General features: G+C 47.9%; 3 protein-coding genes across 8 annotated transcripts in view; all 3 read left to right on the forward strand.

The window, feature by feature from the left end:
* Nucleotides 1-715: 715 nt before the first annotated feature.
* Nucleotides 716-2,211, forward strand: HSPB2 (heat shock protein family B (small) member 2). The gene is made up of 2 exons (XM_054803160.1): nucleotides 716-848; nucleotides 1,739-2,211. The coding sequence occupies exons 1-2, from the start codon at nucleotides 755-757 to the stop codon at nucleotides 2,188-2,190; spliced, it is 546 nt and encodes a 181-aa protein (XP_054659135.1). The 5' UTR covers nucleotides 716-754; the 3' UTR covers nucleotides 2,191-2,211.
* A 4,279-nt stretch (nucleotides 2,212-6,490) lies between these two features.
* Nucleotides 6,491-15,463, forward strand: C24H11orf52 (chromosome 24 C11orf52 homolog). 2 transcript variants are annotated; one of them, XM_054803130.1, is made up of 4 exons: nucleotides 6,491-6,833; nucleotides 11,240-11,280; nucleotides 12,059-12,105; nucleotides 12,475-15,463. In XM_054803130.1, the coding sequence occupies exons 1-4, from the start codon at nucleotides 6,802-6,804 to the stop codon at nucleotides 12,709-12,711; spliced, it is 357 nt and encodes a 118-aa protein (XP_054659105.1). In that variant the 5' UTR covers nucleotides 6,491-6,801; the 3' UTR covers nucleotides 12,712-15,463. The 2 variants fall into 2 exon arrangements, with proteins under 2 accessions (XP_054659105.1, XP_054659104.1); XM_054803129.1 differs by lacking the exon at nucleotides 11,240-11,280.
* The window catches only part of DIXDC1 (DIX domain containing 1), a 48,368-nt gene continuing 33,968 nt past the window's right edge, over nucleotides 12,506-26,905 (forward strand). Inside the window, exons 1-3 of one of the 5 annotated variants that reach the window (XM_054803110.1) lie at nucleotides 12,506-12,612; nucleotides 17,024-17,144; nucleotides 19,326-19,385. In XM_054803110.1, coding sequence (XP_054659085.1) covers nucleotides 17,088-17,144; nucleotides 19,326-19,385 — 117 coding nt within the window. In that variant the 5' untranslated portion in view covers nucleotides 12,506-12,612; nucleotides 17,024-17,087. Of the gene's footprint in view, nucleotides 12,613-15,800; nucleotides 15,866-17,023; nucleotides 17,145-19,325; nucleotides 19,386-21,170; nucleotides 21,405-23,040; nucleotides 23,115-26,905 lie in introns of those variants that run through there. The other 4 variants (XM_054803109.1, XM_054803112.1, XM_054803113.1 and 1 more) reach the window with 4 other exon arrangements.

Below are 26,905 nucleotides of genomic sequence, written 5' to 3' on the forward strand. Positions count from 1 at the left end.
GCCTGGACAGCCATCTTGCAGTCGCACAGTTCAGGATGTGGAGGTGTCAGTAGTGGGTCTGGATCCTGTCTAGCCCTGTTTAACCACCTGCAGCATTTCACCACTTACAGGAACAAAAGGCTTGAGCTGTCCGCTCACCTTCTGCAAAAATCAGACAGGAGGGTCTGATTTGGGCTCTAAGCTCACAGTGGGGTGATGGGTGTGATAGCGACTTCACGTAACCTTGCATGACCTGATCAAGCACCAGCCAGCATTAGCTACTGCCTCGTCCCCACAGGGTGCTTCAGGGCCGTGAGGACCAGTGTCAAGGACTTCTTGAATCTGCTTACAATGAGCTTTCTTGCTGGCCCTCACCTTTGGGAGCACCACAGGCAGCAGAGCCTGGGGTCTGTCCTGCTTTCTCCCACTTCAGCCTCCCTCAGCTCACCTCTGTGCCTCCCTGCTGTACTTGGCTGCCCATTTGCCTCCTGCACCTCCTGCTCGAGGAAGGGATCTCAGAGGCTGTGAGGAGGTGTGGGATTTTCCCGAGGCGTCCCCGGCTGCAGGCAGCGCCTGCACTCCCTGCTGGAATGCAGTGAGAAGCTTCCCTCGTCACCCTGGCGAGGCATCCTGGGGCCTGTGCGCGTGGCTATTTTGGTCCATCTTTTTATCACACACTCCTCCCTGTGGAATTCGCCCAATTAAAACCTTGCAATCTGCAGCCTTCACTCTCAGAGGCAGTGAGTGCTTGGAAGGTCCCCTTCCCAGACACGCCATGGCTGCACGGACTGTCCCCCATGCCTACCCCATGAGTTCGGAGTACGAGTTTGCCAACCCTAGCAAGATCTACGACCAGAACTTTGGAGAAGGTAAGACAGGAGATGAGATTCCCCTGGCACCTTTCTCTCCTTTGGTGCAGGAGAGCTGGTGGAGTCCCCCTGGGGAGACTGAGCTCCAGAGCAGGCTAGGGAAGTTGGAGCCAAGGAATTCTGAGCATAAGAACCCAGGTCAAATCAGGGGGGGATATCCAGGGAATAGCTAGGGTCTCTCTCTACAGGTCCACTTCCTCCATCCATGCCTACTGCTGTCTCTCCTGTCCCTGCCTTATGCTCCCAGTGGTCTGGGATTCATGCATATGCTGTGCAAGCATGGAGCAAAATGCTCGGTGGGGGGGCATGGTGTAGTTTTTGCAGCCGGGGGCTGTGGAGAAAAGCTGAGCTGGGGTGTTCAGCACAAAGCCAGGCAGTGGCTGGCGGAGGGGAAGGAATGTGGGCAGCAGCAGAACCATTCAGCACCAGCACAACAGCATGAAAAGGCAAAAAGCTCCAAGGAAAGCCCCCTGGACTATGACATACAAAAGGCCTTCAGTTCTTCAGGGCAGTTTCTTCACCATCAGCATTTTCAATGCCCATCCCTGCCTGTGGGCTTTGCACTACAGAGCACTCAGTGCACCTACCAGTCCCTCCGGGTCCACCCAGCAGACATGCAAAAGCTGGATGCCAGCCCTTGGCTTGCTGGCAGCTGCCAGCTGTGTGGTGGGAGGCAGTGGCTGCCAAGCGTCTGGCTCTGTGTGTGTTTTAGAGACAGAAGGGTAGGAACCGCAGGAGACTCCATCCCTATTGTGCTGATGTGGTGGTAAAACCAAGGTGTTTGCCAGGTCCCAGCCTCCTCCTGTCAACTTCCCCTATCTGCTGCTAACCATCCTTCTCCAACCCCTTCCCCTAGAAACCCCACACTCCTCACTGAGTCTCATTTTCAGGTGTGTCCTCATGTGAGATTTTAGCCCCTGCCCTGTACCATGGCTACTACATCAGGCCTCGGATCAATAAGCAGCTGGATCGAGGCACCTCTGAGATCAGCCTCAATGAGCACAAATTCCAGGTGTTCCTGGATGTCTGTCACTTCCTGCCAGATGAGCTCACTGTCCGCACCGTAGACAACCTGCTGGAGGTGATGGGGCAACACCCACAGAAGGCTGACCGCCATGGCTTCATCTCCCGAGAGTTCACCAGGACCTACATCCTTCCTCTGGATGTTGACCCCTTGCTGGTGAGAGCCACGTTGTCCCATGATGGCATCTTAAGCATTGTGGCTCCCCGGACAGGGAAGGAGGTGAAGGCCAGAGTCAACGAGGTGAAGATAACCCAACAGGAGCAGCCAGTGGGGAAAGAAGAACAGTCTGAGGAAGGAAAAGGGAAGGAAGAATCCTAAAGGCTCCAGATCTGGGCTTACACGGGGGGGGGGGGGGGGGCGGGGGGGGCGGGGGGGGAACGACACGACAGGGATGGGGAATCCACAGTGCCAGACCTCTATTTCTCACCATCAGTGTTTAGCAGGGCTGTGAGGCAGCCATATATATGCCAGACTTCTGCTTCTTCAGGCTGATGGCTGGAAAAAGGGACTTGGAACTGAAAAAAGAGGGGGGCTAAAGTGTCAGTATGTGGGACTGTAATGCAAGTTTTCTCCGAGGTCGAGTGTTCATCTTCTCTCAACCCAGATGGCAAGGGCCACTCTTACCCTAAACTGTGAGGCTGTGTTCTAGCCCAGAAGGGTACTGGGAAGAGGGAAGAGATGATCCCAGTGCCTCGCTTCTGAGCTGATGTCTGACCTTTGTGGAGATGGAAGGTGTTTGTTGGTCTGTAAAAGTGCCTGCAGCTCTCAGGAGGAAAGAGGAATAAATCTGCCTCTGATCTTCTCTTGTTTGCCTTGGATTCGTGTTGGCTTCTGGCCAAGCTACTCTGTAGCAGGAAGGATGGACAGTGCCTTAGTTGCTCCAGATGCAGGCAGCAGAGAAGCAGAGAGTTCACCTGAGCTCATCTGTGGAAATGGCATCAGTGGGGACTTGGAGAGACTCTGTCCATGGAGCAGCCAGAGGGACCTCTGTGACTGGTTGTCCTGGCTCAGGTGCAGCTGGACTTTCTTGCTGTTGCAGGGAGCCCACAGCGGGCAGTAGCCTCGAGGAGAAAAGATGTAGAGTGGTGGGCTCTTGGAGGCTCACTGTGCATTTCCAGACCTGCAGCTGGAGTTTGCCCAAGTAAACAAATGCCAAGCTACAGTCTGCTTGCTTCAGCTCTCTAGGGGATATAAGGCTTGTTCACACATAGACCTTTTCAGCCCTTGTGAGGGGAGTGAACCCCAAAACGCTGAAGGGAAAGGCTCTGCTCAGCGCCTTGCTGGCACCTCAGCACCCTCTGTAGAGTCACACAGGGGATGAATTTGGCCCCTTTTGCAGACACTGTGATGCTACCAGCTACATGAGAAATGTCTCCGTAGTCTTGTGATGTTGGGCCAGGGATCGTGTGCGCTGCTGTTGGTGGCAGCTGCTGCCTCGGATGGCCCTGAGGGCTCAGCAGGTGCAAGTTGCAATCCTTGTCTTGTCAGAGCCAGTTAAAGCAGCCAAAATGCTGTGTCACTGGCCAAATATGGGGCACCCTGGCATTACCTAGTGCAGCCCTCCCATAGAGGAGAGAGGAGGTTCCAAGGTCCCTTGCAGACAGAGCTTCTCACTCTTCCTGCTGGGATGTGACCTGCAGGCTCCTGCACTCTGCCTCCATGAATACAAAGGGCCAGAAATGCCCTGCTCAGGGGTCTGTCCCATGCAGCATACCTCCTCGGTTGCTGAAACAGTTATAAGGCTGCTCTTTCACCTCTGCCAGGCAAAGTGGGATCCAGGCCAGAGTGAATCACTGTGCAGCTATTTTCTACTTTTCAGGGCCCTTGCCAGCAATGAGGATCAGAGTCAAATTAAGGGCAGCCATACCTGTCAGCCTCATGAGAGCAAGTGGGAGGATGGCTAAGCCTCCATCCCCCCTTGGTGCAGATCAGATACCCACACTCAGAAAGTCTGTACTGCTGAGGGATGCCCTTACTCATGAAGTAGGACCAGATAAACTGCTGCCAGTAAGTATTTCAGACACTGTCAAAATAAAAATCACCTTTACAAACAGGCTTTGTCCAAGTCATTAATAATACTTGCAGAGATAATTCTGGGCTAGTGACTTTCAATCACCTGAAGCAGCTGCTTGTAAGGGCAGGAACAGCCCAGTCCTTAACTGCTCCCCTGCCTACAAGCCTCTCTCTGCTCCTCAGTGCATGCCCCACCAGCCTCATGCACTGCACCAGATACATACAGCACCTATTTGCAGCAGCATCCACCCGAGTCCTGAGTCCCAGGAGGGCTGAGCTCTGGAGCCCGTATCCCTGTGTCTGTGTGTGGGCTCAGGCATGGCCATAATTTCCTTAGTCCCTTGCCACAAAAGGATTCCTGAAACTCACAGCCACTTCAGAGCAGCAGCTATAAAAGGCTTTTCTTTGTCTCTGATTTGGCATCTTCTGTGCTGGTAAGAAGGACTGATGGTCCCCTTGCTCACTGCAGGCCTCCTGTCACTAGGATAAACATCTTCACTGGATAGGGAGGATAGACAACCTGTAAGATGGGCAAAGGGTGCCTGGTTGAAGGAGCGCACGTACACGCAATGCAGATATGGCACACGCTAGAGCATGAAATGCCAACTGGCCCTGCTCTGACTCTGCAGCACAAGGGCTGTGGGATGCTGAACGACTCGGGGCTGAAAACAGCATGTGGCCAGAGACGGGGCTGCACAGGGAGTGGATGCTAAAACAAAAGTGACCAAAACAGTTCAGAGCTCTCTCTCTCCATTTTTTATAGACAATGCCTGCTTTTTGTGTGCCTGTACCACACCTATCACAGTGTGGTCCCAGTGCCTCAGTGTCTGAGGTACCTTAACACTATTGCAATAGAAATGCACAGCATTAGTAGTCATGACACAGTTCTGTTCCCCCTCTGGCTTTTATTAGTCCTCTTTTTGATCTCCAGCAAGTTCATTCCCTATTGCTGGGCGCTTGCAGGCTCGTCCTGTGCCAGTTGCACAGCTTGTTACCCAGGCGATGTCCCTGAGTGCATGAAGACAGCTGCCCAAAGCAGTGATGCCGTGAGAGGGGCTGGCACTGCCTGGTGTCAGCCACTGGGCTGCTCCCCTGCTCCCTGGCAGGCTTTGCACAAAATAGCCTGGTTGGTTTGCTGGGCAGGAGTGCTAGAAGCCATGCTCTCTTTCATCCCTGCAGACACAGACTGAGGAGGGAATGCAGAGTGGCAGCCAAATGCTCTCCAGCTCTGCCAATGTTTTTGATGCCTTTCTGTTTCTCTGGTGGAGCTCAAACCAGCAGCTCCAGTACTTGTGAAAGGGGCTGATGGGAACAAGCTCCCAGCCTTTTTTTTGTTTTCTTCTCCACAAAGCAACAAAGCCCAAGTTATCCTAGAAATCAAAACAGACACTGGCTTACTAAATCAACAGTGTCTGTGGCAAACCCAGAGACACATAGTCTGCATCTTCCCAAGCAGGGACAGACTCCTGAGACCACCCGGTCTTTGCAGGACCCTGAGGACATGGTCCTGTTGGGACCAGGACTGAATCTCATCTGTCTGCATAAATCCAATCCTAAATTCTCCCCAGGGTGCTGTGGTGCAGGCTGAGCTGTGCAATTCCTCCAGCCACATGCTGAGGAGCAGTTTCAGAGCAAGACTCAGACTCTGGAGGTCACGATGCAGCTCATCCAGGATTCAGCTAAGAGAGCAGCTGTGCCCTGTGGTCCTTCCAAAGCAGAACCCTTCTCCTCCTGCCACTTCTGGACAGGTACAAGCTTTGCTCTGCACTTGGGCAGATGATAAATGATGCTGTCAGCCTGGCTGGGAGCATGGGTCCAGCTGGAGTAGGGGACTAGGGCCAGTTCCTGAGATAGCCCACCAGAAGGGTGAATTAAAACTTACTCACTTGTCAGCATATCCCATGAGGCATTCAGGCCTGCACAGAACTGGGGCTGACTGCCAAATCAAAGCTGTGAAGCACAGTTTCTGCTCAAGGACTACATTAACATGGCATCTTTCAGTATTGAGTACCAGCTCTCTTAGAGTTGGCAGAGAGCAGCTACCTGTTGTTCAGTCCAGGAATGACCAGCCATGGTCTGAAGGGCTCTCAACAGGGATAGAGAGGTAAAATGCATGTTAGTGTTCCTATTTGATATGCTGAGGGGTGAGCCTAAGAGCTGTATTGCAGGTTCCTAATGATGCAAGGTCCCTCATGGGATTCTGTGATTCTCAAAAGCACAAATCCGTACACTTTCACCTAGGTAGCTTTAAAAAAAAAAAGGATTCCTAGTAATGTCCCCGAGGTTGCATATGGCTTTCTGCCTGCAGCAGAAGCAGCAACAGTACAGCTCAGATGAGACTAGACCTGCAAGACTGCTCTCACCTTTGCTGGGGCATCACCTCCCTCCCAAGAAGATACTCTCTCTTTCCCAGATGATGCCAGTCCGTGCCACACATTTTTCTGACATCCTACTTGAGATGCAATGATGAACAGCAGGAACAGCACTGAGAGCTCCCACCCTGGTGTTTCTCCTTTTGTTCAGGAACATTTGAAGTCCCTCCTCCATCCTCTTTTGCATCACTGCTGGCATCAGCAGGATGGCACTGGTGGGAGAGAGGGAGAGCAGAGGGACATCCACTGTACGAATCATAAAGCAGAATTTTAGCCCCAGGCCTGAGATCTGGAGACATGCTGCTACCTTGCCCTCTCCTCCCTGGGTAGCAAGAGGTGAGCGCAGGCCCTGGGGGCACGGCAGCCCAGGGCAAGCCCTCCGGTAGATGGCACGCACGGGCCTAGCAAAGCATCACTGCAGCGATGGAGAGAAATCTGACACTGCCAGACACTCCCTTGGAATAGCCAGGGGCCGAGCAGGAACCAGGAAATACAAGCTCTCCCTGTCCAGAAAACACTTCTGCTTCATGGAGGAAGGAGCAACATGGGCAATCTCTGCAGCTGCGGGCAACCATGGTGAGTACGGCATCCGCCAGCTATGGGGATGGCAGACAAAGCTCTGGGCAGCCTGAGCACAAGTTTGGGTGGACTTTGCAAGCTTTGCTTCCCTGGGATGAGTTTGCCAGGGCTCCTGCCTGGCTCTCAGCCCTGCACCTTGCCAGCTCACACAGAAATTGAGAGCAAGTGAGCAGGGGCATTGGGTCACTGCTGTGCAGGTGCCAGGGCAGGGCCCGGAGGCTGGGGCAGCCCCTGTCTGCCAAAGGCAGGATAGGGGGAGGCGAAGGGGCTTTGTTGCTCGCATCTCTCAGCCCAGACAGTCTGTGGCACCTCCTGGGACTCGCAGCTTGGGTTCCTGCAGCCATGCCAGCTGCTGAGAATAGCGCAGTTCTAGGAAGGATCTAGTTAAAATCCCTGTCCTTGCCCCAGTGGTCTCCAGCCAGGTAGACACTGTAAGGTGTCCCCTTGGCACACTGCAGGGAGGGGCCCCCAGCGCAGTGCTGGCGCTAAGGTCTTGTGGGTCAGCTACCCCATTCTGCTCTCGGCTCCTCCAGCCGCTCTCCCTGCCTGCGTCTGTCTGGGCTTTATTTGCGCTTGGGAAATCCTGGCCACGTTTTTCAGAAGATGTTGCTCTTTCTCCCTGGGAGGAAGGATGACAGTTTAATCCCTCCTGGCTCATGTTGTGCCCTGGACCTCCTGCTTACAGAAAAAGGGCACAGTGGACCATCATTTGGTGCCAAGTGGAAATATTTTCAGCTCTGAGAGTAGCACAAGGGGGAGAGCCATGAATGTCATCCTCTCCAACATTGCATTTGTTAAAAGTATTAGAAATTCATCAGTGCTTTTTAATAATTACAAGAGGCACAGCATCACCTAGTGGCTGGAGCAGAGGAGGAGGTTCAGAACACCGAGGTCCTTCCAACCTGAGCCCTGAGCTGAAGGACAGAGGAGTTTGGGATTTAGGAATAGGAACTACAGGTGGGAGGTGGAAGGCTAGTTCTTGACATGTCCCCCACCAAAAATCCCATTTTCTACTTCCTCTACCCGTGGCAGAGGGTAAATGAGGCACCCAGGGCATTGGCTTCATTACTGCAGGGGACAAGGGCCTGATCAGGGAACGCTTGGGGCACAGGCTGGTTGCCCCGAGCAGAGCTGCAGTTGCCAGGCACACTGTTAATGCTGTGTGGCGGGAGAGCCATGCCACAGCACCGACTGGCAAAGCCAGAGACTCCTGGGGAGTACAAATAACGCTGTTACAGTGTATGCTGCGGTGACACTTTAACGTCCAGGCAGTGCCAGGCCATGCACAAACACTTCTGCCTCCAAAAGGGTGTATAAGCCACGATCTGAAGGTCACTCATCACCTACTCCAGACAGGACAGCAGCCTTCTGTTCCATTTGGGGAGCAGCATGGTGGCAGGCTGGGTCTTCTGGGGCAACGCCAAATTCTGCTCCCCCAAGGCTACTGGACCAGAACTCCTGTGTCCTACTTGATTTTTTCCCAGAGACTGCATGGCAAGTAAGAATCTGGGATGGTATTTCTGCTGGTGGTGTTGCTACTACCTTCTGGCAGATTCCTGCAGCAGAGGGCAAAGCTCTGGCCAAAGACCCTTTTGACCCCAGCACCCCTGTAGGACTCAAGTGCTTAGCATCTGCCTTATAGACTCTGCAGCAAGGAGAAAGCAGAACTCTCTCCCCAGGAGCAGCATGGAAACACATAGGTGAAGAAGTGCCTCAGGCTCCCAGGTTGCCCTTGTGCTGCACAGGCTATTCAAATGGGCTCCAAGCAAGGAGAGAGGAAGGCAAATGGGAACGTGCTGTTGGTAACGTGGGCTTGGGAGACACCTACAGAGGACCACAATCGAGAGTGGACTGGTGCACTGAAGCCCCTCTGCAGAAGTTTGCATGATTCATAGCTTGGCCTTCATGACAGAGTGAAAATAAATGGTATTTAATTTTAGTTCAGGTGTTCCCAGGCATCTATACTGCTTTTATGTTTGGATATTTGTTCAGCACCACAGCTGTGTCAGCAAAGAGCTGGGCTTCCTAAATAAAGCTGATACTTACAAAAGAGCTCAGGGGAAGTAGGTACCCACCTTCTCCCGGATGGAAGATCCTTGTCACGATCACTACCAAAGCATGGGCCCTAGGGGAGACAGAGCAAGGAGCAAGAGACTGAGGAGGTTCCTGAAGTCTTAAAGAAAAGCCATTACAGCAAATTTATTCACAGAAGAAAGTTACTGATGAAGGAAAGTGTGCCCTCAGGTCTGGGTACCTCTGCAAATACGGCTTTGTGGAAGGCAAGCCCCAGGTATTCTCAGCACCTGATTTAGTACTCAGGGCCTCCGGCATGCATAGACAGTAAAGATGCTAAAATTCAGGACCTGCTGTGAAGCAGGCTTGTGTAGGGCAGAAATCAGGTTGGCATTGACATGGGGAAAGGGGAAGAAGCAATATAGGAGCAGGGACACGTGTGCTGTCATGCAGACTACAATGTGCTTCTAGGAGGCTGTGCATTAGTTACAGTATGTTTGACCTGGTTTTGAGAAGAGGGGAGAGATTTGCCCTGCTCGTTTCCCTTGCCACATCCGTTCTAATTACCGCAGATCTGGGGCTGGGATGTGCTGTCTCGTGCCTGGCTGTGATTAGCCAGCAGACAGCCTCAGAATAGCTTCAGCCTACACACTGGCTGCTAATGCTCTCCCTGCAAAGGAAGGCAACCAAACCAAGCAAGAGCAGCTTGGAAAGCTGATACTGCAAATTACTCCCAGAAAAGGGATAGGGACCCTGCTTATTTTGCTTCAGATGGTGCAATTTTAATTACATTGCATAACATGCCAGAATGCTGTAAAGAAGCAAAGTGCTTTAGCACACAAGCGTTGGCAAGGAGGGCCCTGGAGACCCCGCAAGCTCATAGAGACAGTGGAGGTGGGAGCTGCAAGAGCCAAGTGAGAAACACAGCAAGATAAAGCAATGCTGCCTTGAGCTAGACCCCTAACTCCTGGAGGCAGCCCCCCAGATTTTGTATGCCAAGGACTGGAGGGCCGTTGGTGCCTCTGTGGGGCAGCACACAGTAGAGACATGAGAAGCAGTGTTAGATCCTTTTGCGCAGGTGCATGGCCACCCTGCCTGCCCTAAAGCTGCCTTTGACTTCCCAGATCTAGCAAGTCTGGTTAATCATTACTGACCATTTCGAAGGTCTCCAAGTTCTTTGCCTGCATTCATGCTTTTTTTTGTTTTGCCATTAGAGTGCCAAAGGCATTACTACACACACTGTCCTACTCACCCAGCCACTGAAACTGCCTCTAAAACCCGGCAAAGGCAGAGCTCTGCCTCAGGCACTGCATTGTTTCCGCCTGTGGCAGGACTGTCTGGCAAATGCACATGCTGTGGGACATATAATGCGTCTTGGTAACCATCTGATAACTCTGTAGCCCATTAAAAGCGCTAGCTGCCCACTTTCAGCTGCCGCCCGTGCTGCAGCGGAGATGCAGACCCATGTGCGACCCTCAGCTGCACGCTATGTTGGTAGTCGGCCAGCACCAGATGGACATGCATACACAGGAGAGTCATACAAGGGCTGGCACGGGCTCTCCTCCGGCCCTCCGAGTGTGATGCAACGATAACATTTCCTTCATGCATCTGGCCTAGAATGTGACACATCTCTGCTCTGCCAGACAGCCTGCACTTCCCTGCCAGCACCAGCCTGCAGGAGCTCAGCTCCTGGCTCTGTTGTTACAGCTGCAATGAATTTGGCTCCTGTTCATACCATGGCTGGAACATAGCTTTATTTGGCTTGTCTCTTTCTGGTCACACAGGTACAGCTGAGATTAGGGTTTGGTTTGGCTTATATTAAGTGCATAGCTTGTTTGGTTTGGTTGTGTTTTAAGTGGAAAAACTGAGAACAGGAAAACTCTCTGAAACATTAAATTAGCGCAAGGTCTGTGCACAGCTGCTCCTTGGGAAAGGGAGCCAAAGCGCAGGGTATGGGGCTGTCAGAGCATCTGGCCCCAAGAGTGGGGTTTTGTGCCAATTGAGAACATGCTCTGTACCCTGCGTCTTTGATCATACAGCTGTGGAAATGTAGGTGCAAAACTACAGTGAAATCTGTTCTCATTCACTCTGATGCACATGCATATTGAACAGCCAGGCAGGGCTGAAAGGCAAGGAGACTTGGGGGTGTCTGTGGGGTATGGTAGATGTGTCACAGAAGCAGGAAACACATTGCTACATCTCCCCTTTGGACCTTCTCCCTGCAAGAGTCACTCAGGTTCTGGCTTGGCTCAATCGCTCTTCTCTGAGACACTTCTTGTGCCTTTCTTGATACCCACAAATGTGGTACCCTGGGGTGGCGCATTTGGGTTTGCATGCTGTGAGAGCAAAGGCTGGGGCTTCTCAGGGCTGACATCTCTCTCTGATTTCAGGAACTGTCCTTCGCCTTTTAAAAGAAAGAAAGAAAAGCAAGGTAAGGATTTGTGAAAATGCTTTAGAGGACAAGAAGAGATGGAGTGATTTAGCCCCTGGTTAGCTGACATTAGTGCTGACTGTGAATTGGATCCCTGAGGCTGAGGTCCCCTCTCGTACTCTTTTGTACTTAACCTTCTTCAAGAGAAGTTTGGTAGAAGCAAGAGGCAAGATTTCTTTCAAACTTAAAGCAAGGGATGTGATGTGCCATGGGACTTGGCAAGGGGGAGGGAAGGGACTTCAGCAGTATCCTTAAAATACCAGAGTCTCACATTAAAACACACGTGAGTATTCTCAACTGGCAGCATAGCAGAGGCTGCATCAAACTCCTGTAAAAGCTGCAAACATCCGTCCGACATCAGTCCCCCAGAATAAAACACATTCACTGAGTAGCCCAGTTCTGTCCTGTGGCCTTTGGACCATGCTGGGCAAAATATGTTTGCCAGGCAGCAAAGGAAATAACAAAGTTAAAACTGGCTCTGACTTCTCAAAGGGCCTGACAAGGAAGCTCTCTGTGCTGTGTCTGTCCTCCTAGGTTCTGCCAAGAACATTGCGGTCCACAGCATGTTGTCATCCTGGGAAACCTTATTTTTTCCAAAGAAACAAGCCCAGCTTTCTTCTTGGACGCGGGCCTCAGAGACAGCGTTAGGGCTGAGGGTGTCAGATGAGGTGGAAATTTGATTTGTGTCCAGTGGGGAGAGCCCACAGGCCAGATGCTACATTTCTGCATTCAAAGATGGAACAATAAACAACCTGATCTGCTGGTATTTCTTTTTCAGGAACTAATGCGAGACATGAGACCCAACAGCATCAGCCTGGCAGGAAGGTAAACAAATTATTTTTCCTGAAATTATTTTCCTAACTGTATATTGAGAAGACAGAGCTGACCACCGCTTCCTAGACTAGATGGGTTGGGAGGACATGGGGCAGCTTATTCAGAGATGTGAGTTGTCTCATCCTGTATAGGCTGAAATGGCTGTGGGAACAATGTGCATTGCTGCACAGTGATGAGGGCCCATTTTTTTCCACCTAAAGTGCAGTGGAAACAGTAGGATGGAATGTCTCTCTGAGCCTGAGGTGTCAGAGGGCTGGATGGTGCTGGGGGCAGTGTGCAGGGTGTCTCTGCCTGATCTGGGGAAGGCAGGTGTAGCAGCAGTCCAGGGAGCTGACCTTCCAGAGCTTTTTCTCCCCAAAGGCTCCGACCTATGAAGATGTCCCAGAGTATCCTGTCTATGCCACTGTGAGTAAACCCAAGAGTATGAAGCAGGATGACAGCATTCATTACGCAGACATCCAAGTGTTCACTAAGGTCCGGGAACGCTCTGCAGCAGAGGTGAAGAACTTACAAATGCAGAATGCCACAGAGTATGCCACCCTCAACTTCCCCCGCCCCAGGCTGAAATATGACAGTAAGAATGGGACCCTGGTATAAAAGGCTTGATGGCCCCCTCCTCCTTCAGCAGCAAAAGGATTTCACAGACTTAGAGATACTGTAGATGCAAGCTAACCTCATGGACACATCAAGTCTCCCTGAGAAAATGCAGAGAGGTTGTGTCTTCTACCTGCATTTCTCTTCAGAGGACACAGCCATATTTATTCTTACATGATGAGTAGTTTCCTATCTGATTCTGCTGACAAAAAACACCTCTTTCCCTTGGAAGAGTGCCTCTGAAGCTGGCAACTCATCTTCTGTCAGCACTGTGAGAAGACAGAGCTGCTCCTTGGCTGATGAAGGCTAAAACCACAGCCCAGAGCTCCAGTGAGAAAGTTCCTGCTATGGCACAGGACCAGTTAGCTGAGTGCTGCTCTGCAGATGGATTTGGGAACATGGCACACAAGATTCAATACTGGGACAAGGCAGATGTTGCCATAGGATTTTATGTCAATGTTAAGAAAATTCTGCAATGTGCAGAATGACATGTGGATGATACTGTGAAGAAATGGCATGAAACCTTTAACAGTATCTACTGCAATGTTTTCCTCCAACACCTGCCTCTGTAACCACAGTCATGCATTATGTGCATCCCCTTTTCTCAAAAAGCAGTGTTTAACCGTGCATAGCACAGTAAAACCAAGGCCAGAAATGCAGAATTAACGGAGAGGTATAGAACAATTTATTTCGCTGAAGGGCTGTACAGATAGGCATCCTTACCCCAATGTGCACAAAACTGAGTAGTGAGCTCTTAGCTCTGACTGAAGTTTCCTTGAAATGAAACAAGGAAAATTCACAATTTAACTGTGAGGCAGCCATTTAAAAGCCACTGCCTATATTTAGGGCAGTTATCCAGTCCTTAGAGTACAGCAGCTGTCTGCATGCATGAGATACTGGGAATGAATCCAAGTCAACTTTAGAGAGGGCTTTGGACTTTCCCCCCATTTTTTTTTTATTTCGTACTGTCAGCCTTAGTTATAAAACCCAGTACCACAGAGCACACACCATGTGGTGTTTTCTGCTAACCCTCACAGATACACCTTTGAGAATGTGTTTATGGATTTAAAATAGTCTTAGTAATGCAGTATAGCAATCATCCAAAAGGCTTCTGCCACTGGACTGAATCTGGCAGTTGCAGCATTGGCAGTTGAACAGGGCTCCCAAGCAGTTATCTTCAGGCACTAAATCAATATTTGGCACATTCTGTTCCTAAATAATGGTCTGCATAGCTAAATACAGACTGTGGAACAACCTGTTTGTTGCCAGTGTTCAAAAATGGACATCCTGGTATGTTTTATAAACATATATAATTGTGTATATTATGGCTCAGCTAAATGTAAAAAGCATGAAGGAGTTCCTGCTCATTACAAACAATAAAGCTGGCATGGGCAGTGTTTGCTAAGACAGAAGTGTGAGGACCAGTCCTACAATTTTTCTACCTTTTTGCCCATGCTATCCAGTAGACCTCAGCAGGGCTATTGTAAGGGCAGAGTAATGTTTCCAGGAGAAGGCCCCTTTTTTATAATGGACACAGTATATTTTTCTACCTGAAAAGGTTTTTTTTGCCCATGCTATCCAGCTGACCCCAGTGGGGCTATTGTAAGGTGTGCAGTAGAAGGCCCTTCATTTAAAATGGATACAGGATTATGTTACTGGAAGGGATAGTTCTTCTGAACGCCAAGGATTCCTCTTTCTGCTCCTCCAAGTTCCTTTGTATACTCCATGCCCAGCGTGAAAACCTGTCCTTTGGACTGAGGAAGGCTGAATGGGCACAGGATTTAGTTACGAGAGTGTATCAGGGAAGCATGGGACGCTCTAGCACTCAGTCCTGCTAGCCCAGCTGTCAGAGGGGCAGCCAGGGACACAGATCCAGATCTGGTTCATGCTGGGCATGGAGCTGCTGGGCACTGAATTGCTGGTGCAAGTGCTAGAAAGGGACACTGGCTTCAGTTCTAGTCAAGCCCTCCGCATCATAGGAAGAAACTGGATTTTTCAGAAACATTATTAAGTATGGACTGTAGTTCAGGAGACAGGAGGTTTTCTAGAAGGTGCAGACTCCAACAAGTCATTTTTAAAAACAATTTAAGTGAAACAGCCCGTTATTGCCGTGGCGCACACAGCATGTGGTACTGAAGTTTTTCCTCACCCAGCAGGAGAGCTGGGGCCAGGGACAGCAAGCTGCACAGACACTGAGGTCGAGCTCCTGGGTCCAGAGTGGTGTACATTTGCACATCCATCAAGTTAAACCAGTTTTGCCATGCACATAAGTAGGACTCAGAGGAACTTGCTTTCACATAGTCACATCACTTAGTTGTGTTGATCTGTGGATCAGCCCTGTTGTATTCTTAAAGAATGGGAGCAACAGTAGAAACTATCTTTTAAGGAGTGCCTCAAAGCCTGGAATGGTAGTTTATCTCCTGCTCCCTATGGAGCTCTAGTTCCCATACGTAGCTAGTACTTGGTGGTGTTCCTGGAAGCACAGTGTATCTTAGAGCGATAATCAAATGCTCTGCATAGGAACAGGAGTAGTACGGTAATTTTGCCTGTTTACCAGGCCTTGAATAGACAAAATGTGAAAGCCACATGTTCTGCAATAAGAATTTTTCCTTAAGATTTGCACTGAATATTAAAAGCTTCCAACAGCACATCTCCTGTGTTTCCCAAGGTTGTTATGTTTAGGTGTTAAATGAGTGTTAACGTATCAAATGCTCCTTGAACATTAAAGATGTAATTTTTAGTTTTAACTAACAAATTTGCACTTTTTGGCGAGACCGTTGCCCGCTTGCTGCACCGGGGCTCTGGGGGCGCACACGCGGCCCCGGGTGAGCGCCTGCAGAGCGGGGGCCTGGGGCCCACCCAACCGGAGGGTTCCTCGCAGTTCTCCCGCCCGCTGCGGAGGGACGGAGGGACGTGCCGCCGCTGCCGACAAACGCGTTGGAGCAGAGCGGCACCGCAGGTGCTGAGCACCGCCTCCCTCCGCACGCTCCCGGGCCCTGAGCCCCGGCGCCCCCGCCCCGGCTGCAGGCGGGCCCGATCCGGCCGGGCGGGGCCTGCGCGGGGCCGCCCCGTCCCGCCCCCGTCCCCATGGTAAGCGGCGACGCGCCGCGGCCGGGCCCGGGCAGGGCCTGTAGCCTCCCGCCCGCGCCGGGCGCAGGTAGGGCTGCAGGGCGCGGGGTCCTGGCGGCGCGGTCCCGGCACCCCACCCCACGGGGACCCTGGGTTTCCCTGTGCCACCCCTTCCGCAGGGACTGCTTAGCCCCCAGGACAGCCCTGCTCCTGGGGATTGCGGCCTGTCCCGATACCCCCAGTCCCCCACCCCGGGCCTAACATTCCCCATACCCTGGTCTCCCCCAGCCAGCCCTGCTCCTGGGGAACCCCCTGCTCCAATCCCCCTGGATCGACCCTGCTTCCAGAGACACCTGGGGCCACACAGCCCCTCCGAGGCCTCAGATCCTTGCCCCACAGCTCGTGGCCTCCCTGCTCATTTGCTCTCAGCCCTGCTTTGCAGAATGGGCCCCAAAATACCTCCACCCCTGAGTAGATTCAGCAACCTGCCTTGGCTCTGCCTCTGTTACCTGTCCTGTCCTATCCCTGACCTTTTGTCCTTAGAGATGTACCAGGAGGACACAAACAAGATAATAGTGACCATCTGGCTAAGGGTTACACTCCTGCCCACTTTTAATGATTCCTAAAAACAGTGATTCCTACTGTCATTCAGTCTTTCTCAAGGAATCTTACCATTATCCATTCTGTTAACTCTTCCAAACTCCCCCGCCTTCCCTTCCCCAGACTTCCCTCTGGACTTCTAAAAGGAAGACCAAGCAAAGAAAATATAGATTACCAGAAATTTCCTAAATATAAATGTCAGTATGTGGAATTGTTTCCCAAAATCTTTGCTGTCTGGACTAAATGCACTGAATGAACTAATACCCTGAATATTTGACACTAGGCACCAGTACAGCTTTGGCTAGCATATTTGACTTCTGTTGAATTTGGATTCCACCTCCACAAACGAGAAAGGATAATTAGATCCAATGTGCAGTGTCAGCCAATGTAGTCAGGAATCTACACATCTACATGTGTTTCAGGGGAATTCTGTCCATCATATATACTTTACATGTGGAAGAAAATACAAAAATGTGTAAATTTCCCTAAGACTGTAGACCTTAAATATATTTTCTGCAGGCAATGAAAGAAGGTGGCAACTTTTCTCCTTTGTTTTGGTTATATTCAGACATTTCATTGGTAAGGCTGTTCTCCCTCTAAGAAAATTCTTTCCTTTGTACTTAATACATTTGCTTCTCCCCCTCAGGCTTCAAGGGGGAAGGAGTGCTGATACGTTCCCCTTGGCACTGAGCTGAGCTGTAGCATCCAGCATGGGAACTCTGGTGGACATGGTGCCCCGACACACATCACAGCCTGCTGCATCCTCAGTGAGTTTCCAGGAGTCCTTTTTGTGTCTGACCTATTTTAGATGCTTGACGGGGAGGTTGGGAGGGGACACTCAGTGACACAAAGGCATTAGTTGCATTAGGCAGCTCTTTTTTGCTATTACTGCAGTCATGGCGTCACAAGCCTGACAGCCTTTGTTTCTGAATCAGCCTCACTTGCTTTTATTTCCCAAACCAAAATTTTATTAGCAAGAGCTGAACTGTGGCCGTTGATCTTTCGCTCTTTCTCAAGGGCTGATAAGAGAAACAATCACAGAATGTTGATAAAGTGCCTTAAAATCCTTGAATGGAAAGTCTTGAAGGAAGGCTTATGTGTTGATACTGGTAGTGCTGCTGTGACACGATGACAGCCTCGTCACAAGAATAGGAAATAGAGCAGTTAACAGGCCTTTGTCATGCACCTTGTCCAGAATTCAACCGGGGCAAGTACAAGGGTTAGGGTTATGCTGAAACTGGCCAGGAGGGGGCGATGCCACCAACCAAACTGCCATCCTACATGTTTGTTTTGAAGGTCATTTACACCATCAACAGCTGATGTGGACATCCTTTTGATATCATTGCCCCGTGCCTTTCATTTTGGAATCATCTTCAGGGAGAATTATGAAGCATTAGTTTTAGTGAGAGGCTGCTTAGTTTGCTTCTTGCAAAGATAACATTCAAAGGCATCTACTATGATGTTATAGAACTGAAAGAAAAATATGGTTCCTGCTACAAGAAGCTTGAAATTTAAGAGTGAGACACAAATATGGGAGAATTAGTGTTTAATTTTTAAAAGGTATTTTCAGCACACATACACCCAAGATGCATTTGTGTTACCACAGTAAACAGAAGAATGGTTCAGCACACTCTGCTTCTCAGTCTAGCCATCAGAAATGGTCTAGTTTCTATTCTCTGACATATTGTCAGACATATTCTATTCTCTGACATATTGTCAAAGCGAGGCAGTTCTGATTCAAAGATAAGAAACCCCATGTAGAAGGAAATCTTTGATTGCAAAATCTCTGATGGAAAACATACCATGGGCAGGCCTGACCCTAAACCTGGCACATACAATGAGAACACTGCCTTTCACTGTATTGGTGTTCCAGTAGGTAGAAGCTCTGTTACTGGCATATGGGACTGAAAGGGACCACCTGAATTTCAGATTTCAGTTCCAGCTTTTCTTGCTAATCCAAAAAGACAGGCAGGGTAGACCTTCTGGCTTGAATAGTCTCTCCAATCCAAACCAACTTCTTCACAGTTCCCCCAAAATGTTCAGCTGAGATAGTATTTCTGTATTTCTGAGGCGTGGCACTACTGTACTATGGGTGACGCATCTGGCTTTAGGTCCTCTGATTTGTAGGCTATAGGGAGTGAGAGAAATGCTTCTTGGTACTAATAACTACATGGGGGCTTTTTGGTCATTTGCTGTATTTGGTTGGCCTAGGAGAAATTGCCCTTCTCTAGACCACATTAGACTATTTTATCTGTTATACATATATAGAACCATCACTATGTTTCTGAAAGGAACTCTCTGTGTGGTTTATATGCAAAGCCAGTTAGTTGCTCCATCCATGTGGCTGACATCCCCTCACCATCACACTGTGTAATACGTCCTGCTATGCAATGGCATGGGGAGCACATGGTGATTGCAGGATGTGTTATGTATCACGTATGACCGCTAAGCTGTAGGTGGGGGCGGTGCCACAGACAATTTGTGCAGGGACCTTGGAACTGGTGTGAGTTTAGATGATCAAATAGCTGTGTCCCACTTCTGAACAAAGACACTCTGCATCCCTGACAAACTAGAGACGCCTGCCAAGCCTGAACATACCAACTCTACGGACAAATGCACGTTGTACTGCAAGCAGTGACTTAATGGCAGTCTCTACATCCTGCTGTTGCCCAAATGTATTGTAGTCCTTACAGGGTGGAAGCCAAGTGTTACAAGTGCTTCATTGTTGCCTATCACTAATACAACAGGACACCTACTAAATGCCACTGATGTGGACCATGATAAACGAACCCGTGTTCTCAGTGTATCATCTTATCATGATTTAAACAGTACATTTTACATTTAAATCTTGTTTGTGCTTTGCCTTTCTATACTGTTTGAACAGATTATCTCTTTATTCTTATTTTTGTTTATCTTTTTAATCCTGTAAATTTGGATTATGTCTCTAGTGTAAAGTCTGTGTCTTGGGGCTGCCTGCCTTCGGCTTCTCTGCTCCTCAAAGGACAAGGGTAAATATCTAGAGTTTGCAGGGAACATAAAATATTTAATCTGCTATCAAATTCATAAAACAAATTATAAAATCAATCAAAGAACACCTAACAGCCATCTGCAAACTCTCTGTGCATTCAGAGCGCATTTGATTTTACTTCAGTACATCTGGAGTTAATTGTTTTTGTTCCAGAAATTGAAGTGGTATAGAGAAGGGATGAGCTCAGCATCTGTACCTGTTAATATTAGAAATCTTCTATGAATGTATATTTACTATGTAGCACTGAAAAACAGATAATTAATATAACTTTTTCTTTGAGATTATTAGTCAAGAATAGTATTATAAAGTCCATAGAAAAGGCTCAGAGTGTGTTTTGTGGTTGATGGGGTTTGTTCTGTTTTTTAAAATTAGGTCACTTTCTATCTGATGAGGAAACCACTTAGTTTATGAGATTTTATTGAAATTGTAAAGGCATAAGCTACTTGGTTTCATCACAAAAAATAAATATTTATTGCTATCTATTTAATGGCATTTTGAGTCTTAAAAGTAAACTGGATCAAGGTACTAACCACCAGCATTGCCAGTTTGCAAGACTTTATGCAAGACTTTATGCAAAGTCTCCCAGTACGCTGTTGTTTTGCTTAACAGATGTGATATTCTAATCAATGAAAACATTAAAATCTCAATTCCCATTAAATTATGAAAAGTAGGGAAGGCAAACATGAATAAATAATTTAAAACTTATGTCATGGAGGCGTGGGGGCTGACTCCTTTTTGAATGACTTGGGTTGGTTACAGAGGGAAATTACCTGTTGCTTGTCTTTCTGTATTTTAGCTGCATCTCCATATGTGACAGGGTAAAATGGTAAAATTATGCAATTGCTTTTTCCTCCAAATGCTTCAACACATAGGCAGAAAAACATGTTTGTTTTTAAATGTGTGTCTCACAAATGCTTGGCCAGATATTTTGAAATCTGAAGGTACAGTCTGATGTCACTGAGCAGTACTTGCAGTTTTACTGGTTTGCTCTGTGGACTGGCAGCCAGAGCCCCTGGAAGAAGCCGTCTTTATCCACTCTGAGAGGTTTTTCTTTCTTTTTTTTTCTTTCTTTTTTTTTCTTTCTTTTTTTTTCTTTCTTTTTTTTTCTTTCTTTTTTTTTCTTTCTTTTTTTTTCTTTCTTTTTTTTTTCTTTTTTTTTTTTTTTTCCCTGGACATTTCCTGTAAAGTGAGATGAAGTTGAGAGATTGTCTGGAGATATTTGATACTTGTTTCTGGAATGAATGCAGTTATTACTGATTTAGAAAATTTGCCGGGATTGTATTTGATTCTAGTTTGAAAGTTTTCTTTTTTCTTCTTTCGACTTCATTGCCAGGGCAGGTAGAGCAGGGCTGAGTATTGTGCAAATGTTACTAGTTGTGTTGCGGTTTGCAGCTTCCTGTGTCTACCAGGTTGCTGACAACGCCGCTGTTTCTTCAGGGCTGCAGAACGATTGCTGAGAGTTAAAGCTGGCAGCTCTTACAATCTTCCGTTTTGCTTTTCTAGCTAAGCAAGGCATCTGCTATTTGTCGTTCTTTGACTCTTGCCCTGCCCCCATGCCATACAGGGCTTGCTGTGTTTGGTGGGTTTGAAAGTCTCTTTTACGCAGCAGGTTTTGTATGAGTACGACTGCTGGAAATAGGTTTCAGATGTTTCCGCAAGTCAGTCCTGGGCCTGCATCTTGTAAGCTGAAGCGTTTCTATAGGAACCGTATGACATCTCTCCCACAGCTCCCCCAGCAGCTCCCTCTCGAGCATGCCCAGTACAAGCCTTGACTCTGGCTTAACTGTGTGCAGTAACGGGCTGCACATATGGGACCATGAATGCGGTTCCTAATGAGCTCCAACTCTTTGTCTTTGGGAGGAGGAAGAGGTCGTGCCCAGAGCTGGAGGATCTACCCTGTGTGCTCTGAGACCTTCGTCCGTTGGTGGGCTCGTGGAGAATGCTCGCTTGTTTGGCCAGGGGGAATTTACTCGATATTCTTCAGGAGGGCTTCACGGAGGTAAATGCATGTCCGAAAGTCTCACACAGACCTTTCCAGGGCAAGGCAGCATGCTTTTGTGCAGCATCTCTCAGGAACTGTTATGTCTCCCAGTGCTTGGAGTGCTTTGAGGAACAGAGAAGGAGAAAAATTAGCAAGATTTCAGGGCAGGAGAGCTGCTTACTAACAGAAGGGCATACTGGGCAGCTCAGCCTGGGGTCTGCAAATGAGCAATAGCTTTTTGACGAGTTTGTGGCTGTTTTACAGATGGTGTTTTTAGCTTAGAGTTTTTATTCTCTTCGCAGCGCTTTACTGTTGTACCAGTAAATAGTATAAACTGCAGCAAGGTTATGTAGCACAGTTTATTTTCTAGAATCGACTCCTCTCCTGAGTATATGAAGTCTCTATGTCTGAAGGCTGTTAGAAAGCCTGTAAATCTGCCTCGTGGACACACATTTCTTAGGAGAGGCTGACAAAGAGCAGACTGCTGTTTTTTTCTTCATCTTGTTGGCAGAATCTCTAGGGGACTAACATTCATCTCAGTCAGGAAAATATAATTTTAAAAGTGTTTATTATTTGCTTATTCTGCTGTTCAGAAGACTAATAAATCTTAAAATAAGGAGTGGGAAGTACCAAGAAATTCCAGAGATGGGAATCCTGTAACTGCATGGGGAGTGCAAATTGCTGTCGGCTTCCCAAAACAAAAAAATAGTGCGCAAAAAATTAGTTCCATTGGACTCTCTATGGACTAAGTACAAAATGCCAGGGCAGCCACTGCCTGGCTGTGCATCGTGCAGACTATGCTGGAGGATGATTTCCTGTCTGTAAGCTGAAAAGGAAGGAAGATTGTGGGGTCTCGTGCTGAAACCAAACAGTGGCTGCAATATGCTTTCAGGGATAGTATCTTGGTGTGTTTTATTCTTTCTTAGAATGTATAGCTTATTTTTTTGTGTGTCAGTGATTGCAAAGCTCAGCCCCCACCTGCCTCTTCTGTCCCCATACTCCATTCCTCACAGAAAATGAACATCCCTCCTGGACTTAACAGCACCAGTCATTCCAAGGAGAACAAACTAGGCATGAAACTTTAGCCGCACAGCTTCACGCCAGTCACGGCTCTCCGTTAATTGCTCTGCGTAACTGTGTAAATACTCCATCCCGTCCTCCACAGAGTATCTCAGTCTCATTTTTAGCTAGCAAAGGTATTGCTTTAGCTCAGGCTTACACTTCTGTGCTTGAGGGTAGCAGATCCTTCTGGCATAAGCTAATTGTAACCTGTATATTATTAACATAATTAATAATGGGAGCAAAGAACTGTTTTACATTCAGTGCTAGCTCTACCCTGACTGGCTTTACCCACAGACTGCTCAGCTGTGGGAAAAAAGTCCCTCTCCCAACATAAGAACAGATTTGCTCTCATGTCTCCCACTTGGGATCTCTCTGCCACACCACACACTTCACAGTACAAAACTAAAATTAAAATCAATTTTGCACGTGCAGAACCTATGGTATAGAGAGGTTAAGTGAGTTGCCAAGGTCATGCATCACATCAGACACAGTTGGAAATGAGCAAGAAACCCTGTAATTCCGTGTCTCCTTTTTTGATCCACCAACTGTACTTCCTCCCCTATCTCTTTGTACCTTATGTGCTTATTTATAGAAGTCCCTGAATATGAACGAGTGTCCCAAGACGTCTGATCCCAACACAGCACTCTGATGTTTAGAAGGCTGGAAGTGAGTGGCTACTAAACCTAATGTATAAAACCAGATTCAAGATAAAAAGTCAGACTTATTTTAACACGAGCAGTGAATTGGAGTATTGAGGAATTGCGTTGCTGATTCAGTGTCTGTTCTTTTGCTAGACCATCTTTTCTGGCCAGGTGGTTCTTTTGGTGACTAGCTATCTTGAAATACAAGGATGTACTTTCCAAATCTGTGCATTAACATACACAAGTAAGTTGCTAGCAAGCTCCTAGGCGTCTGTGCAGAGCTCAGGTGCAACCCTACACATGCTTGGGACCTAGAGGCCAGGTATAGTTCCAGTAGGGATATTGTGTATCTCTGTCTTGCACCTTTGGTCAATAATCCATGCCTGGAAAGTTACCCAACACAGCCAATATGCTACAGGCAAGTTTCTTTTGTTCCTTTGCATTCTTTTCCCTCTCTGTCTTCTCCCTCTGTGGCCGAGAGCCACCACATCAGCCTCATTATCTCGTGAGCGGGGATGGAGAATGCAGCATAGTTGTCCCTTCTGCAGCTAATGCCTGTTCAGCTTCACCAATCATGTGTTTGACTGATGTTTTCTCCATGATGAACTGAAGGACAGATTACTAAGGCGCCCCTGTAAGTTGCAAGTTCAGCCCAGTGTATTCCTTTTCCCTTTCAGAGTGCCTGGCCAAAATAGGTTGTGAACAGCATCACTTGCAGACATCTAAAGCAAGACGGCTTTTTTTAATGTTGAAATGCAGCAAACTCCCATGTGGGCATCCACACAGCTCCTGTCCCTCTCTCATTAATGGACTACCCTGCCTTGAAGGTGTTTCCTTGCTGTTTCTTGAGACTTACCCTGCTCTGAGGCAGTTAAATAATTCAATCCCACAGCTGCATGGTGGCATGGGAATGTATGGCTGCTAAAAGCAGTAGTTTATAATGCAACGAAACCATAGAGAGCAGGGTCTCCTCTGCGGTGACTCTGTCAACGTGGCCTCAGCTTGTTCTCCCTTCTTGAGGAAATGCGGTTTATCTGAGATATGCGCTCACACTTCTGTCTGTTCTTTAAAACAGGTGGGGCACACAGAAATGAGTCAGAAATGGGCCTGACAGCTCCAAGACACTAATGTGTCTGTATTTTAACAATAATATACCTTCTCTTTTTCAAGTTAGAAGATCATTTCCTCTGGCAATCTTAATTACATAGTTGTTTGTGTGCAGTAAGTCATTTGAAATAGCTATTTTTTGTCTCTGAGATTATGTTGAACAACAGGCCTGGGATTGTCTCCTCTCCAGAGAGTGAAATGGCAGTGAATTTTTAAGAGCCCAAGCGAGGTTGTTTTGAAATCAGGGCCTCCCAACAGCAGCAAAGTGAAATGCAAGGTTACCACATAAGGCTCTGTCTATATGGGGAAATAACTACACATTTTGCTATGTGAGAATTGCTACTCCCCACAGGAATGCACACAGGAAGTGGTGCAGTGCAGGTAGGGCTCTGTGTTCTCTCCCTAGTAGGCTGCTCATCGCCTGCCCCCTCACCAAGTGCTTTGTGTAGTATTTTCTCTCGAGTAGTGGGTTCTTAGCTGAGTGGCACCTGCAGTAGGTGTTTCCGGGATTTCCCACCCATATAGTCTCTCTCCCTCACTCTTCAAGGTTTGCTGTATCTGTTGGTGGACTTGAGGTGACTAGATGGCATGCCATCTGTGAGATCCGAATCCTTGCTGTGGGAAATGATCTGGGTTTGATTTTGGTTTGCTTTTCTGGTTGAAGTAATTTTCTGGCAGTAAGACTTGCTACTGTTTATTCTGGCAGCCATTCTGTTCCCCTTGGGGTAACACACATAATCAGTGATAAAAATGTCTCTGCTACTGCGATCTTAGCAGAAGAAGCTTGCACTTACCCTCTCCTTGCAACGAGTGCTATTTATAGCAAATAGGATTCACTATGAAGAGAGCTGTTTTGCCTCCTGTATCCCTCGTCTAGTTCAACCCATTAGGACCAGCCCATAACTAAATGCTCCCTGTAGTACCGAATCCCGCAGAGCCTGGGTTTCACTAAATACATGAAGCTCTTTAGAGATGCTGCTGTTTTCCACATAGTAGGGCCAAGTCTCATTTAACATCAGCTTTTTCCTTCATCCGCTCTACACTGTTAAAGCCACGGGATGGTCAGACACACTTGTTTAAGGCTTGGCCAGAGTAAGAAAGGCTGGCATATGAAGAACCACCTGAAACTTGCCAGATTGCCTGTCTGGTCTGCAAAAGACTGGGCAGCTGCTGCATTGTAATTCTGCTAAGCCTCAAGTACAGACATCAGAAAACACAGCTGGGGCTTCCCACACCTGGATTTACATGGGGATGTACTTTGGCAGACTGTTGCTTGCTCTGGCAGGAATTCTTATCAATTTTGCTCAAAGCCTTTCTGCCTGGCCAGCAATTGGACTATCAGCAAGGGAAGGATGCATTTGCTGTTATATAGGATATGGGGTTGAGCAGTTAGGATTCGATCCCTGACTGAATTTTACTGTATGTCTAAGCCAGGCTATTACTTGGTTGCATAGCAGTGGCTGTCCTTTGGCAGCGTGTATTACAGTGCATTTGCACAGTAACAGTCAAAAGATTTATTGTTATTAAGGCATTTTACTAGGAACAAAAATTTGTACAGCTGCTTTATAGCTGGAAACTGAGGCACACAGAGCTAAAATGTGCTGCCAAATTCACAGCAAGTCATTGGTGGAGTGAGGAACAAAGTCGGTGTCCTAAATGTGCCTTTAGTGCCCTTCATCCTGGACCAGGCAACCTTACTGGATGTCCCTTCCCCTTTTCTTCATATGAAAGATTCTTGCCTGCAAAAAGCACCGTTCAGTTCTCTTCACGAAGCCTCTTTTTCCTGTCTGTATGGGGCTAGTGACTGCATTCTGCTAAATAAGGAACAATGCTCCTTTTCTTTCCTGAAGCATCAAGGAATGTCTCAGTGCAACTTGTTTTGACAGACCTTAGACTTTGGGTGGAGTGGAACCATTTGATAATTAAGGGTGAATCGTGCTCCAAAGTACTGGCAGTTTACAGTAACAGATCTCTTATGGCTCAGCTTTTTGCCTGTATGCCTGCGTAGAAACACTGCCTGTGTGAGAAAAGGGCCTCAAAATACCAGATTGGGGAACATGCAGAGGCATTAACACATCTTGCAAAAGTGCCAGAAATTATCCCTAAAGCAGCAACCTGGCTTCGAATGGCAGTGGCATCTTGGGGCGTGGATGTCTGACTGTTGATTCAAAGGAATACATCCTAGCAAGACTCATTTTACATTGCTTTCTATCTGGTAGACTTCTGGAGTAGTTGCTGCCTGCAATGATAGTGAATATGTTTAAGGAATGGATACCATCTTCAGATTTCTGAACACAAAAAGGGTGCATGGAACTGCCACTGTGGATGTGGAAGGTATAGTGAGTAATCCTGGGATTTTTACAAGCAGGAGATTGCAGTTAAAGGAGGTATAGGTAGAAAACAGACTAATTGCAGGGAGAATCCTTGTGTGTGGTGTTGTGAAAGTGACAGGCAAAATTACCGTTTGAAGAAAGCACACTTAGATGCCACCCACAAAAATACCCCTATCTGGCAGATGCGTGGCACAAGTAAGATCACTGTCTGACAGCAAGGCTATGTCTTGGCAAAAAATTGATAGAAGGAAAAGGTTTATTATATTAAAAGGGGAAATAGAATCATCAGGCTTTTGTTCTCCACAAATTAAATAACTCTTTGGTTCTACAGATATAAAAAGCTGTCAGACATACATTTCTTGCCATTTGCCCACCT

Source organism: Grus americana, chromosome 24 (genome assembly GCF_028858705.1).
Source record: "Grus americana isolate bGruAme1 chromosome 24, bGruAme1.mat, whole genome shotgun sequence".
NCBI classification, from domain to species: domain Eukaryota; kingdom Metazoa; phylum Chordata; class Aves; order Gruiformes; family Gruidae; genus Grus; species Grus americana.